Source organism: Erinaceus europaeus, chromosome 14 (genome assembly GCF_950295315.1).
Source record: "Erinaceus europaeus chromosome 14, mEriEur2.1, whole genome shotgun sequence".
NCBI classification, from domain to species: domain Eukaryota; kingdom Metazoa; phylum Chordata; class Mammalia; order Eulipotyphla; family Erinaceidae; genus Erinaceus; species Erinaceus europaeus.
The window spans coordinates 24,294,910-24,311,722 of record NC_080175.1 but is presented as its reverse complement, the minus strand read 5'-3'; the positions used below and the strand labels follow the sequence as shown (position 1 = coordinate 24,311,722).

General features: G+C 40.3%; 1 protein-coding gene across 1 annotated transcript in view; it reads right to left on the bottom strand.

Moving 5' to 3' along the window:
- CFAP43 (cilia and flagella associated protein 43) overlaps positions 1-16,813 on the bottom strand; it is a 114,242-nt gene that overhangs the window by 71,227 nt on the left and 26,202 nt on the right. Inside the window, exons 8-10 of the mRNA XM_060171372.1 lie at positions 15,201-15,332; positions 10,477-10,593; positions 3,751-3,831 (exon numbers count right to left, since the gene is read on the bottom strand). Coding sequence (XP_060027355.1) covers positions 3,751-3,831; positions 10,477-10,593; positions 15,201-15,332 — 330 coding nt within the window. The remainder of the gene's footprint in view (positions 1-3,750; positions 3,832-10,476; positions 10,594-15,200; positions 15,333-16,813) is intronic.

Here is a 16,813-nt window from a genome sequence, read left to right as displayed (position 1 = left end):
TCTTCGTGTCTAATGTCCCTTTATTTCAGGTCTTTTTGGGTTCCTAGCCCCTGCTCACCGCCCTGCTGGTCGGGGCACTGTTCTTCCTTTTCAATTCCTTTCCATGAGTGAGATCACCCCATATTCATCCTCCTATTTCTTGCTTAACTCACTTAACATGGTGAAGAAGGTGAGTTCATCATTCTTAATAACTGAGTATTATTCCATTGTGTATATATATTCTCAGACACTCATCTGTTGGACACGTAGGTGGCTTCCACATTTGGGCTATTACAAATAGTGCTGGTATGGGGTAGATAACATAATGGTCATGTAAAGAGGCTTTCATGCCTGAGGCTTCAAAGTTGCAGGTTCAATCCTCTGTACCACCATAAGCCAGAGCTGAGCAGTGCTCCAGTAAAAAATAATAATTAAAAATAAATAAATTGTGCTGCTATGAACACAGGTATACACATATCTCTTTGGATGAGTGTGTTTGATTCTTTTTTTTGCCTCCATGATTATTGCTGGGGCTCGGTGCCTGCACCACGAATCCACTGCTCCTGAAGGCCATTTTTTTCCTTTTTGTTACCCTGATTGTTTTTTTATCGTTGTTGTAGTTGTTATTATTATTGTTGCTATTGATGTCGTTGTTGTTGGGTAGGACAGAAAGAAATGGAGAGAGGAGGGGAAGACAGAGAGGGGGAGAGAAAGATAGACATCTGCAGACCTGCTTCACTGCCTGTGAAGCGACTCCCCTGAAGGTGAAGAGCCGCGAGCCGCAGGCTCAAACCGGGATCCTTATGCTGGTCCTTGCGCTTTGCGCCACCAGCGCTTAACCTGCTGCGCTACTACCCCACCCCCGAGTGTGTTTGATTCTTTAGGATATATACCCTGGAGAAGAATTGCCAAGTCAGAGAAGATCCATTTCTAGTCTTCTGAGAGTTCTCCAGATTTTTTTCCATATGGGTTGAACCAAACTGCATTCCCACTAGCAGTATAGAGGGTTTCTTTGCCCTGACAATCTCTCTACCACTTTTTGTTGCTATAAGTCCTGATGTATGACATTCTCACAGGGGTGAAGTGGTATCTCGTCTTTATATGCATTTCTCTGACAATCTATGACTTGAAGCATTTTTTCACATGTCTGTTTCACATGGCCTTTTTTTTTTTTGCCTCCAGGTTATTGCTGGGGCTTGGTGCCTGTACTACAAACAGCTCCTGGAGGCCATTTTTTTCCATTTTGTTGCCCTTGCTGTTACCCTTGTTATCATTATTATTATTGTTGTTGTCATTGTTGCTGTTGTTGTTGGTTAGGACAGAGAGAAATGGAGCGAGGAGGGGAAGACAGAGAGGGGGAGAGATAGACCACCTGTGAAGCTACCCCCCTGCAGGTGGGGAGTAGGGGGCTCGAACTGGGATCCTTACCTGTCCTTGCCCTTTGCACCATGTGTGCTTAACCTGCTGTGCTAACGCCTGACTCCCTGGATCTTTTCTTTGGTGAATATTTTGTTCATATCCTCTCCCACTTTGGGATTGGTCTTTTTTTTTCTTTCTGAGTTTCGTAAGTTCCTTATATATTTTGGTTATTATCCTTTTGCTTATTGTATGGCATGTAAAAATCTCCCATTCTGTAAGGAGTTTGTTTGAGTAGTCATTTCTTTTGCTGTGCAGAAGCTTTTCAATTTGATGTAGTCCCACTGGTTTATTTTTGGTTTTCCTTGCAATTATCACTGAAAATACCTATAAAACTTAGATTTAAAAGAGTTCTGTCAATATTTTTCTCTAAATATTTTATCTGGTTTAACATACAAATCCTTGATCCATTTTGAAGTTTACTTTTGTGTCTGGTGAAATGTTTCAGTTTCATTCTTCGGCACATTTTAACCCAATTTTCCCAGCACCATTTGTTGAAGAGGCTCTCCTTTTTCCATTTAATAGTTTGGGACCCCTTGTTAAAAGTTAGATGTCTATATGTGTGGGGGCTTACTTCTGGGCTCTCAGTTCTATTCCACTGGTCAGTGTGTCTATTTCCCTTCTTGTACCAGGCAGTTTTGATTACCTTGGCCTTATAATATAGTTTGAGATTTGGAAAAGTGATGCCTCCAGTTTTGTGCTTTTTTCTCAAAACTGCTTTGGTGTTTCTAGTTTCTAGTTCCATATAAACTTTTGTTCTATTCTGGGGTTTTTAGTTGTTTGTTTGTATTAATTTAAAGCATTTACAAGAGGTGTGTGTGTGTTTGTGTATGTGTGTGTGTGTGTTCATACAATCAATCAAGACAGCCTCTATTTCAGTGCAATAGTGGACAAGCATAATAACATACAGCAATATACAGAGGGGGTTTATGGAGCCTCACGGGTGCCACTAGTGCCCGGGTACCCCACGATCATGGTGCTTGGCTAGACTCTTCTAGGACAACTTCCTACACTGTGCATGGGAACACAGTTGTGGGAATAGGCAGAATTGGCCTCAGCTTTGAGGGAACAGTCCACATATCAGTTTCTCACAGAGCCTCAGTGTCTCCAGTGAGGAAAACCTCAACTCTCCAGAGCAGGCTGAATCTCATGCATAGACTATGTCTGGCTTGCAGCTCAGTAAAATCTGTTGAATGAACTGTGGAAATTATCCAGTTTGTTCTAGGCGAAGGGAAGACATCTGACTTGTATCTTACTCATGTTGCAAATACATTGGGATTTATCAAGGTCTCTCTTCTGCCTAGTCCTCCAGAGATACAAGCTGATGGCAGTTCCCCAGGAAGATATCCCTCCAAGGCAAAATAAATAAATAGATAATGAATTTTTTTTTTAAATCCAGGAAGTCCTATCTATACAGACTTTGGGTGGGTTGCAGACATGTATTTATCTCTCATTTATCTGTGAGGAGACATGATGAGATGAACTTTAATACTACTCTAGTACTGGTTATCCTAACAGAAATGAAAACATATTCCCCTGTTACCTGAAAGTAGGTCATGTCTATGAAACTTCTCATAACTAGAAAGCAAAGATGCAATTACCATTAATTTATATGAAAAAAAAAGATGATGACTTGGTTAAGGGTGAAATGTACTTATATGTATCTTGGAGAAGTACGGAAATAGGGGCCAGGCAGTGGTATACCTAGTTAAGCGTACACACACTAGAGTGTGCAAGGACCCAGGTTCAAGCCCCTGGTCCCCACCTGCAGGAGGAAAGTTTCATATGTGGTGAAGCAGGGCTGCAGGTGTCTCTCTGTCTTTCTCCCTCTCTCTCCCCCTCTACTCTCAATATCTCTCTGACTCTATCCAATAATAAATAAATAAAATAAAAAGATTTTAAAAAGAGAGAAGGATGGAAATATTCCCTCATGATAACAAAAATTTTACAAATCAACACTCCCTCAATCAACATTAGGAGTTGAACAAAAAAATTAATTAATTATTAATTCGGGGCCCTCAGAACTCTTTTCCATTCTGTGGTACTGGGGAACTACTTATCAGTTAATGGAACCGTCATCAGCTTGTATCTTTGGAAGTTTAGGCAAAGCAGAGACCCTGATAAGCCCCTATGTACTTACAGCATGAGTAAGATACACATTTCTAGAATTACAGAAATCAGTCACCACAGAAAAAACACAGCACCTACACTCCATCCTCTGAGCTATGGAATATACTTTATACTATGTATGATCCATGTGCAGTAAGGAATCTGTAGCAAGTATTTCCACAATTGAACCAGTATGTAAAGAACTAGATTCTGACTAATCAAACAGCCCATTTATAAGGCACTTACTGGTGTTTGCAGATGTGTCCGGCCCATACAAACACAATCCTCCAAATACCAAACACAGACCTCCCCTGACTGTGTGAGTGTCTGCAAAAGAGAGAGGAAACAGATTTCTAAGCATGTTTTAAATCCACACGCTTTTTTTTTTCTTTGAAACCAAAACTTCTAATATGTATCTTGTCGAGGACATAAACATTTACAGGATTATTGCCATAGGGGCATCCTTCCGCATCTCCTCAAGATGGGTATCAGTACACCTCACTTTCCATCAAGCTGCCATCCTTCCCCATCATGAGACACTGGGTCCCCAATCCTCCTCTTACCCAATTTTCAGACCTGCAGCAACAGGGGTCACATTCCATTAAAACTGTACCCTGTATTTTCCTTGGCTTTGTTTCTTAGGTCCTGTATACCCCTCCTAGTATGTCAGTTACTCCAATGATTCAGTGTAAAATTACATTTTACTTATGGGGATTATATTTACAGCATTAACACCAATATTTCTGGTTTCAACAAACAGGAACTGGCATCTTTCATACATCTTAAGTAACATAAGGAACAATTGGGATTAGAAATGTGAAGGGTTTGGGGGATATAACGTCATTAATATAAAAGCTATTAGGAAATAAAAAGGGATTGCTGAGTAGTACATAAACCTGGACATGGACATTACACGCAGTGTTTTTTTTAATGAAGAAATTTTGTTTTTATAGGTGAGTGGGGAAGGGAGGGAGAGAGGTGTACCACTCTACTATTTATGGTGTTCTACTTGTTTTTGTCTTTACTGTATTTTTTTTTCCCAGTATGGTACCAAGAACTCATGAATTCAAAACATGCTTTCTACTTCTGAATCATTTCCCAGCCCCAACAGATTGTTCTTAAAAACAGTTTTGGAATTACAGAATATCTGAATTGAAAATGCAGAACTGATCTTATTTTACCACCTCGCCCCCCCTCCCCATTTCTCCCGTTACTGACATCTTGCACTGATATGCTCTGTTTGTTACAATTGAAGAGCATTATTACTGACTCACATAGTTTATGTCAGAACCCATCCTGCTATACACTCTACGGATTCTGACAAATGTACTGATATGTACTTATCATTACATTACTGTCCAGAATTGTTTCACTGCTTTAGAAGTCCTCAGTGCTCTACCTTTTCATTCCTCCCTCTTTGCTCCCCACCTGGAAACTGCTGATTTGGGATTTGCCTTTACCAGAATGTCATATAGAGGGACTCATATAGTCTTCTCAGATTGGTGTACTTCATTTAACAATATATATCTAAAGTACTTCCTTGGGAATAGGGGGGTGGTGCGCCTGGTTGAGCACACGTTATAATGTGCACCTGGTTGAGCATACGTTATAACCTGGGTTGAACCCTCGGTACCCATCTGCAGGGGGAAAGTTTCACAAGTGGTGGAGCAGGGCTGCAGGTGTTTCTCTGTCTCTTTATTTCTCCCTTCCTCTCAATTTCTGGCTATTTCTATCCAGTAAATAAATAAAGAAAATAAAAAATAAAGATATATATATATATATATATATATATAGAGAGAGAGAGAGAGTTCTTCTGTGTCTTTTCATGTCTTATTCATAGATTATTTCTATTTAGTGCTGACTGGTTCCATTGTATGGATGTACAACAGTCTGTTCATTCTCTGAATGAAAGACATTTTGTTTTCAAGTTTGAGCAATACTGAATAAAGTTCTTATAAACATTCATGTGTTAGGCTGTGTGGGCATAAGTTTGCATTTATTTGTGTAAATACTAAGAAGCTCAGTTGCTGAACCACAGAGTAACTTAATTTTCATTTTTTGACATTTATTTATTTATTCCCTATTGTTGCCCTCATTGTTTTATTGTTGTTATTGATGTCATTGTTGTTGGATAAGAGTAACTTAATTTTTCCTACACGTTGCTATTCCTTCCTCCATTTGAAGGATGTAATAATTTTATCCTCTAACTCTGATATTTTTCACATATGCATGAATGATTCTACTTCTTTTTTTTGTAATGATGCAAATGAAAAGTTTTACACTATGCTTAACAATTTTTTAAATGAAATAATGTGTTTTTAATATTTATTTATTCCCTTTTGTTGCCCTTGTTGTTTTACTGTTGTAGTTATTATTGTTGTTCTTGATGTTGTTGTTGGATAGGACAGAGAGAAATGGAGAGAGGAAGGGAAGACAGAGAGGGGGAGAGAAAGACACCTGCAGACCTGCTTCACTGCTTGTGAATCGACTCCCCTGCAGGTGGGGAGTCAGGGCCTGGAACCGGGATCCTTATGCCGGTCCTTGCACTTTCTGCCACGTGCACTTAACCTGCTGCGCTACCGCCCGACTCCCGATTAACTCTACTTCTTAAGCTTCTTAAGTTATCATGAATTTCATTCAATGTGCTCTTCATACCCTGTCTGTTTGAGACTTTTCATTTCCTTCAAATCTTCAATCTTTTGGTGAAGACCCCCTTGAATGTACCATATCTTTTTATTAAGCTGTTTCTGGGTGTAGAGAATTTCATTGTTTTGAAATGTCTTTATGATTCTGAATTACTCTGATACACCCTCCAGTCATGCATCTTCACAGACTTGCTCTATGGACTCATTTTTTGCCATCAGGGTTATCACTGGGGCTTGGTGCCAGCACTACAAATTCACTGCTCCTGGTGGCCATTATTCATTTATTTATTTATTTTTATTGGGCAGGAGAGAGAGAAATTGAGAGGGGGAGGGAGAGAGAGAGAGAGAGAAAGAGGAAGACTGACACCTGCAGACCTGCTTCACTGCTTGTGAAGCGCCCCCCCCCCACACACACACTGCAGGTAGGGAGCTGGGGGCTCAAACCAAGATCCTTGAGTGGGTCCTTGGGCTTTGTACTATGTGCACTTAACCCAGTGCTTCACTACCCAACTCCCTGGGCTCATTTTCTTTAGGAATTCCATGTTGTTTCTACATGAGAGACCTGTCACTTTTCTATAGTTTAGATCAGCTTCTGCTTTTGTATAAAGGTGGTAGTACAGTTGTGCTAATGGAATTCTGTTTATAAGGTCTGATGGGGAGAGATGTAGAGAAATGATAGTACCAATATGGTTCCATAGATTGCCAAGGGAGGAAAGGTCGGTGGTACACAGGCCAACCAGTGGGAAGACTTCACACTGCACCTTGACCTTTCCAGACCCTTAGCAACTAATGAATCAGAGCCCTCTCCATGCTGAATAGAATAGTCTGTTTCCTGACCCGTACACATGGATTCTGCCTGTGGTTAGTCTCTCCCTTGAGGTTCTTTGCTGGAATAGGGACACTTAGCCAGATAGACTCTAGTGGGTTCAGATGACAGTTTTCAGATGATTTCCTTTCAGCCACAGTGCTGAGCCCTTGTGGGAAGTTCAGGACTCTGAACTCTGCAGAGTCCACATCTCCCCTCTGTCCCTGAACTGTGTTGTTTGCATTAATGGTTCCTGGTAAGCTCTGCACCTTTTGTTCAGAAATTTCTATTCACATCCCCTCTACCAAATGCCGTTCATGCAGTCACACATTTTCAGAGACAGGGTCTCAGGCAGATCTGGCTGTTCTCTGGTATTTTGTTCTTCATATAGTTGTTTGTAGGAATGCTCAGCTTGACAGCAACTATTTTGTCATGGCTCCACCTCCAAAAAACAAATGTCACCTATTTTATAACCTATGTATTTATATTTGTTTGTTTATCTATTTACCAGAACACTGCTTAGCTCTGCCTTATGGTGGTGCTAGGGATTGAACCTGGGACCTTTGGTGCATTTTAGCATATAATGTATAGGGGGGGAAATGAACCATTTAATGACTTAGTTTAATAACTGTTGACAAAATATTAACAATGATTGAGTTTATAGATCTGGCTTGAACACCTTGGGTGGTGATTATAAATAGGATGACATATAAATTTTCAGTTGTGGGGCCAGGCAGTGGTGCACCTAGTTACACACACACATTACAGTGGGCAAGTACCCAGGTTCAAGTCCCTGGCCCCCACCTGCAGGGGGAAAGTTTCACAAGTGATGAAGCAGGACTGCAGGTGTCTCTGACTATTTTACTTTCTAACTCCTCCTCCCTCTTAATTTCTCTCTGTCTCTATCCAATAATAAATAAAATAAAAAGATTGTATTGCTGGTGGGAATGTAAATTGGTCCAGCCTCTGTGGAGAGCAGTCTGGAGAACTCTAACAAGGCTAGACATAGACCTTCCATATGATCCAGTAATTCCTCTCCTGGGGTTATACCCCAAGGACTCCATAATGCCCAATCAAAAAGATATGTGTACTCCTATGTTCATAGCAGCACAATTCATAATAGCTAAAACCTGGAAGCAACCCAGGTGCCCAACAACAGATGAGTGGCTGAGAAAGCTGTGGTATATATACACAATGGAATACTATGCAGCTATTAAGAACAATGAACCCACCTTCTCTGCCCCATCTTGGACAGAGCTAGAAGGAATTATGCTAAGTGAGCTAAGTCAGAAAGATAAAGATGAGTATGGGATGATCCCCCTCATCAACAGAAGTTGAGAAAGAAGATCTGAAAGGGAAACTAAAAGCAGGTTCTGACTAAATTGAAAGTAGGGCACCAAAGTAAAAACCCTGTGGTGAGGGGGAGGGTGGACATGCGGCTTCCTGGGCTGGGTGGGTCACAGTCTTTTGGTGGTGGGAATGGTGTTTATGTACACTCCTAGTAAAGTGTAGTCATATAAATCACTAGTTAATTAATATGAGAGGGGGGAAATTAACTGTATGTCTCAAAGTTTTTAAAATACAGACTGAGTCTTTTTAATATATAAGCTGTGTATTTGATATGCGGACTCTCTCAAAAGCCTAGACTAAGTAGATCTGAAACAACCAGTGGCATCGCTATATAAAATACTGGGTACTATACAGCAAACCCTAACAAAAGGACTTTTCAAAGTTAACCCAATTACCAAATAATGTCATGATAACAATAACTATCCATTGTCTTTTTGAACCCTAACACAGCAGGAACCTCACATCTCCACTATAGAGCCTATATTTCCCCTAGTCCTGGAACCTTAGGATAGGGTCCACTTTCCCGCATGCCTCTCCCAATCCGTATCAAATAATATTGCATCTGCCGATCGCAACCTAATCAACGCAACGATTGCCACCTCAACATGCTTCAGCTCAGACTGTGTCCAGAGACTACAGGTGTGGAATGACAACCCTTCAGCTTCATTACTCAGGTGAGACCTTTCCTTTCATAGCATTCTCTAATTCCATCCCAGGTGAATCACTTTCTAACAAAGTCCCAAAACCTAGATATAGACCAGGTTCTGTGAGAGAGAGCATATGTTCACACATATCCATTTACTAGTGCAAAATATATACCTGAAAGCAGAAGTACACTAGAGTTTGCAGTGAGTACCCTCCCCCCAACACTTCCTCTCCACTATTCCAACCTTTGGGTCCATGATTGCTCAATATTTGTTGGGGTTTGTATGTTAACTCTGTTTTTAGTCACCAGGTTCCAGATGCCATCAGGATGCCAGCCAGGATTCCCTAGATTGAAGACCCCACCAATGTTTCCTGGAGCTCAGCTTCCCCAGAGACACACCCTACTAGGGAAAGAGAGAGGCAGACTGGGAGTATGGACCGACCAGTCAACGTCCATGTTCAGTGGGGAAGCAATTACAGAAGCCAGACCTTCTACCTTCTGCAACCCACAATGACCCTGGGTCCATGCTCCCAGAGGGATAGAGAATGGGAAAGCTATCAGGGGAGGGGGTGGGATATGGAGATTGGGTGGTGGGAATTGTGTGGAGTTGTACCCCTCCTACTCTACGGTTTTGTTAATTTTTCCTTTCTTAAATAAAAAATAAATTAAAAATAAATAAATAAATAAAAAGAAAAACCTATATTTGAAAATAAATACATACATTTTTAATTGCTTTAGAAATTGTTTTCTTCCCCTCCCTCCTTCGTCCCTCTTTTCTTTCTCTTTCTTTCTTCCTTCCTTCCCTCCTCCCTCCCTTCCTCCTTTTTCTTTATTTCAAATATGCTTATTTATTTATTATTGGATACAGAGATAAATTAAGAGAGATGGGGAAGACAGAGAAGGAAAGAGGCAGAGAGATACCTGCAGTCCTGCTTAACCACTTGTGAAGCTCTCCCACTGCAGGTGGAGACCGGGGGCTTGAACCCAGGTCTCTGCACACTATGATGTGTGCACTTAACCAGGTGAACCACCACTGGATCCTGTTATTCTTTCTTTCTACCAGAGAAATGCATAGTTCTGGTTTATGGTGGTGCAAGGGATGGAACCTGGGACTTCAGAGCCTCGACATGAAAGTCCACATACCATTTTGCTATTTCTCCTGCCCTCAGCGACATTTTCAGAGACTTAACGTTATGATAATGTGATTTTTTTTTTTTTTGCCATCTCTGGAACTTCATAACTCCCTGACTTTTTTAGATGGAAAGGGTCAGAGAGACAGAAACTAAGAAAGAAAGACAGCACAGTGCTGAAACCTCCCTCCCCCGTTGGGGTGGGGACCTTGTTCAAAGCTGGGCTGTGCACATGGCAGACCAGGGACCTTCTTGCCATCCTAGTAATGGGATTCAAACTGGAGAGTAGATAGGATCATGGCTGGCATTTCTACCATATTTGCTCCCTACATGTCGTGTACATGCATCTCCAAACTCCCATCTATAAATCCTATGACACAGCACAATATTTCTTACCAAGAAATATTCATTTCCAGGTGTAATGAAGTCAATTGACTGGTATTTCCCATCAGAAGCCTCCAAGATTTTGCTAAAGGTTGACGCTTGACCGTAAATGTAGAGATAGACTGATCCCTGTTAAATATACCAAAAAAAAAAAAGAATATTTTAATTCCTGTATGTGCAGTTCAACAAATGTTTGCATTTGAGCAAGGCACTGTGAGCAAGGCACTGTACAGGATCAGATGATCAGAAATTGGAGATCAACTCAGCAAGACCTTAAGCTTGAAGAACTTTAAATCCACAATTCACTCATAATTTAAGATAATCAGTAGGACTTTCTTCTTTTCTCCAATTCCAGGCATGTGCCTTTTAAGTTCTAGAACATAATAAAACAAATTTTCTTGACTTCAAAAAGAATGTGTTTATGTTGACAATTTGGAAGATGCAGAAAATCAGAAAAGTTGTTAAGGCGAACCAAATTTTGCCACTTAATAGACCATAGTAAATATTAATGAAAACTTAATTAAGCCTTTGTGGAAACTGTGGCAGTGTGGCTGAAGCTGTATCTCTTAAACCTAGTTAGTAAGGTTTGCAGCTCTGCCAGACAGTTGTGCTTTTTTTTTTTTTTTTTTTTTATTTAAGAAAGGATTAATTAACAAAACCATAGGGTAGGAGGGGTACAACTCCACACAATTCCCACCACCCAATCTCCATATCCCACCCCCTCCCCCGAAATTTATTTATTTATTCCCTTTTGTTGCCCTTGTTTTATTGTTGTAGTCGTCGTTGTTGGATAGGACAGAGAGAAATGGAGAGAGGAGGGGAAGACAGAGAGGAGGAGAGAAAGATAGACACCTGCAGACCTGCTTCACCGCCTGTGAAGCGACTCCCCTGCAGGTGGGGAGCCGGGGTTCGAACCGGGTTCCTTATGCCGGTCCTTGTGCTTTGCGCCACCTGCGCTTAACCCGCTGCACTACAGCCCGACTCCCAATATTTTTTTTTTTTAAAAAAGAGAAGAAGTGTATGGAGTTGGGCAGTAGCACAGCGGGTTAAGCGCAGGTGGCACGAAGCACACCAGCGTAAGGATCCCCACCTGCAGGGGTGTCACTTCACAGGCAGTGAAGCAGGTCTGCAGGTGTCTTTCTCCCCCCCACCCGTCTTCCCCTCCTCTCTCCACTTCTCTGTCATAACGATAACAACATCAATAACAACAACAACAATAACTACAAAAACAATGATAAATAACAAGGGCAACAAAAGGGAAAATGAATTAATAAACTTTAAATTAAAAAATTTTTTAAAGCCTACTTTCAACTGATCACAAGTTCTTCAAGTTTACTTGAGTTAAACATGAATTATTTTTGTTCTTGCTTATCTAAAACACACAACACTGCAGTATAGGGATTTGGTGTTGTTTACTGACGTTAAAGGAATGAATGCCAAATAAAGTCAGTATGTACTCTCAGGGGCTATTTCAGAGACCAAATCAGACAATAATACTCAACCACTATGCACCTAACATTCTACTCAGGGAGACAGATAACATATAACATATATACATAAGAGATACTGGAAGTTAGAGTAGTGATTATAGAAAGAAAAGACTAAAGTAAAGTGGTGTATGCACTATAGCAAAAGGGAAAGTGAAATATTAAGCAAGTATTTGAGAAGCTTTACAAAGAAATTGACTAGAGAAAAGACTTGTAGGAACTGAGGAAAGGATCCATGCAGGTTCTACTGGAAGAACATTCCACACAGAGGGAACAGCCAGTGCAATGACTCTGAGACAGGGGCATGTCTGGTGTGCTCAAAATGAAGAATGATGGTCAACAAGACTAGAGCAGGGTAAGCAGAAATAAGAGTGGAGGGAGATAAGGGAAGGGTAGAGAGTAGGGTCTGCCCTCGTTGTTTTATTTTGTAGTTATTATTGTTGTTGTTGGATAGGACAGACAGAAATGGAGAAAGGAGGAGAAGACAGAGGGGGAGAGAAAGATAGACACCTGCAGACCTGCTTCACCGCTTGTGAAGCGACTCCTCTGCAGGTGGAGAGCTGGGGGCTGGAACTGGTATCCTTATACCCATCCTTGCGCTTGGCGCCACATGCATTTAACCTGCTGCACTACCGCCCAACCCCCTAAAATTTTTTTTTTATTTATTAGGATAGGGCAAGAGATGGAAAGTGAAGGAGAGAGAGAGACAACTGTAGCCTGCTCTACCTCTCAGGAAGCTTCCACCTGCTGATAGGTAGGGTTCAAGGGCTCGCCTGCTCTACCTCTCAGGAAGCTTCCACCTGCTGATAGGTAGGGTTCAGGGGCTCAAACATGGGTCCTTGTTCGTGATAACTTGTGCACTTTCCTGGTTGTGCCACAGCCTTGTGCCTTAACTGAATGTTATTTTAAACACAACTTCATATTTTTACTCTTTTAATGTTCACCTACATTTCCACACATATTTACTGCTCTTCATTCTCAGAGCACAGTCTTTCTATGAAGTTGAAATTCCTTTGAAACAATCTGTTATTGATTTTTTAGCTGTTTTGCATTTTGTTTTTAAAATATTTTTTTAGCAATTTCACATTACTTGGAATTTACTAGCTCTCTTATTTTAAGATTAATTAGTTAATTAATTTTTGAAAGAAAAAAGAGGAGAAGGAGAGAAAAACAACCAAAGCTAGACACCTGTAGACCTGCTTCACCAATTGTGAAGCGACCCCCCTGCAGGTGAGGAGTCAGTTCTTGTGCTTTGTACTATGTGTGCTTAACCTGGTGCACCACTGCCTGGCCTCCAATAATATCTTTTGATGTATTTTCCAGCACATTAACTCCTTCCTCAGCTGTATATTTATTTATTTATAATTATTTATATTGATTTATTGGGTAGAGAGAGCCATAAATCAACAGGAAGGGAAAAATAGAGAGGGAAAGAGACAGAGTCATCTGCAATACTGCTTCAGCACTCGCAAAGCCTCCTCACCGCAGGTGGGGACTGGAGCCTCTAACTTGGGCCTTTGCACATTGCAACATGTGCACTCAACCAGGTGAGCCACCACCTGGCCCGCCTCAGCTCTATCTAACCTTCTGTTAGACACATTCACTTAATTTTTACTTTGCTAGTGTATTTTTCTCTCTGAAATTCTATTTATATTTTTCCTTGCTATGTTTTATTTCTATCATTTCCTGTGCTGTATATATATAGTTTGTCATTTATTAATTAAAACATGGCTATAGTGCAGGTGTTTTAACTTCTGGCATTTTTCTACCAGGATCTACAAGAGATCAGATATACAAATTGGAGCTTAAGGAGGTCCTCCTGGTATCAGGGGAGAGCCTTCTTGTAAAGGAAGGCAGCAGAGAGGAAAGATAGCCAAGAGGAGAAAGGAAAGCAAGGCTAGCGACTCACAGGTGCCTATGGAGTGAGATAACATCCTTACTCTTTCTTTAAAAAAAAAACAGCCTTTGTTATTAGGCCTCCCATTTATCTTTTATTTTGAAAAATAATAATGTTACTTGTGAGGTAACCTTGGTCTTCAATTTCTTTAACCTGGAAGCGGGGATAGTGGGTAGAATGCCAGACTTGAATGTGTGCATGAGGTTCTGAGTTTGATCCCTGACATCACAAATGCTCTCTGGTCCTCTCTCTCTCTCTCTCTCTCTCTCTCATGAATAAATAATTTTAAGTACAATTTCTCATCTCTTCAAAATGTATTACCATACCCCCCCATACCAATATCCTCCACCAAAGTTTATCAGAACCTCTCCACCCAAGGAAGCTAGCCATGATAACCTCAGTCTGCAGTCAGTGAGCAAAAGATGGTCTTCATTTGACTTTGCTTATTCCTTTGTCTCTTAAAAATTTCCGCCTTATGTGAGAATACATTCAGCATTTTCCTTTTGCGTAAATCCTTTTAGTAATTCTTGTAGGGTTTATTTAGTTCTAATGATTTTCCTCTTGCTGAAAACTATCTGAAAATTTTTCATTATTCCCTCAAATTAGACTGATAACATGTTTGGACAGAGGGTGGAGGTCTTTTCCATTCAAAACTTTGAATATGTCCCACCAGTTCTTTCTAGGCTTTAGAATTTCTGTTCAGAAATCAGCTGAGAGTCACATGGGAGTTCCCTTATATGTAACTCTTCGCTTTTTCTCTAGATTCTTTTAATATTCTTTCCTTATCTTTGTTCTTTGGTCTTTTAGATGGCATATTTTTCATTTGTTTTCTTAAATTTTTTATATTTTATTTTACTTATTTAGAGAGAAACTGAGAGTGAAGGGGGAGATAGAGATAGATATCTAGATAGATATATAGATAGAGATAGATATCTAGATAGATATCTATAGAGATAGATTAGATAGATAGATAGATAGATAGATAGATAGATAGATAGATAGATAGATAGATAGGGACCTTTAGCACTGCTTCATTATTCATGAATCTTCCCCCATTACAGATGGGGACCAGAAGCTAGAACCTGGGTCCTTGTGCATTGTAACATGTTTGCTCTACCAGGTGTGCCACCACCCAGTCTCTGTTTTTTCACTAGTTAGCTAAGAAGTCCTGAATATTAAGACATTACTCACTAAACAACACACTGTCCTTCATTCCTGTAATGTAGTGGTGATAATAATAAGGCCTAAATATTAGGTATCAAATAGAGCCAGGGAATGAAAATGTAAATAAACCAAGAGGGGTTTTCCCAAGAAAAAAAATATATATCAAGAAACCACCATCTATAACATACCTTTTCTGTTTGAATCAGCAACTTACTATAACTGGGAGAAAATATCATGCGTTCCACAGGCTCTTCAACCTCAAGAAAATCCTCTACTCTGTAAGTTGATTCTTTAATAATAAGAGAATACAGAAAGCCATCCTAGAGACCAAACACAAGGAGATAAATGCAGACAATGTCTCATTCAAACACAGTATACTTTCCTCATCAGATCAGCTAAGACTTACCACTATCTAGTGTTCTTTCTTTGTTGCTATTATTATCTTTATTTACATAGTGTAGAGTGCTCTTCTCTACTTACTTTTGTTTAGCAACTTGTGCTCTAGCTAAGTTTTAATCTTAACTTTTCTATGATACATTTTTTTTCATATAATTTAAATTACTTATTTCTTCTTTTAAAAAAAAGAACTTCGAGAGTTGGGCAGTAGTGCAGCAGGTTAAGCGCATGTGGCACAAAGTGCAAGGACCAGTGTAAGGATCCCAATTCTAGCCCCCGGCTCCCCACCTGCAGGGGAGTTGCTTCACAGGAGGTAAAGCAGGTCTGCAGGTGTCTGTCTTTCTCTCCCCCTCTCTGTCTTCCCCACCTCTCTCCATTTCTCTCTGTCCTATCCAACAACAACGACATCAATAACAACAATAATAACTACAACAACAATAGAAAACAAGGGCAACAAAAGGGAAAATAAATAAATATAAACAAAATTAAAAAAAAAACTTCTTGAAGCCAGGGTAGATAGCATAATGGTTATGCAGAGACTCTCATTCCAGGGGCCATGTGGTGGTGCACCTGGTGAGTGTACATATTTCAACATGCAAGGACCCAGGTTCGAGCCCCCAGCCCCTACCTGCAAGGGGAAAACTTTGTGAGTGTGAAGAAGTGCTGTAGGCCTCTCTCTCTCTCCCTCTCTCTCCCCTCCCTCCCTCCCTATCTCCCCCTATCCTCACTATTTATGGCTGTCCAATAAATAAAAATAAAAAGGTTTAAAAAAAACGAGAGAGAAAAAAAGAGAGAGACTCAGGCCTGAGGCTGCAAAATCACAGATTTAATTCCCCCACACCGCCATAAGTTAGAGCTGAGTGGAGCTCTGGTAAAAAAATTAATTAATTAATTAAAACTTCTTTCTTCTTACTTTCTTCTCCACTATACAGAAAGTGGGCAAATGAGACAGTTTTGTATATAGCAGACTTCTTAATTCAGAGAACATTAGCTTTAATGTCTATTCTTAAACTATTATTATGTATACTTCTCATCTCTGTAAAGAACTCAAAAATAGGGAAAATATATTCTCCTTTCCAATTCCTCACACAGAGCTAAAAACATCAATTACATATTCAGTACTGGGGGACTGGGTGGTGGCGCACCTGGTTGAGCTCACGTTACAATGTGCAAGGACCTGGGTTCAAGCCCCTGGTCCCCACCTGCAGGGGGAAAGCTTTGCCAAGTGGTGAAGCAGTGCTTCAAGTATTTCTGTCTCTCTTCCTCTTTATCTTCCCCTGCCCTCTCAATTTCTGGCTGTCTATCCAATAATCAATAAAGATAAAAAAAAATTGACAGATAGTTGACTAGTTGTAAAAAGTTTTAAGTTAATGAAACTATTCTTGAGAACTTTGAACTTTTTTTT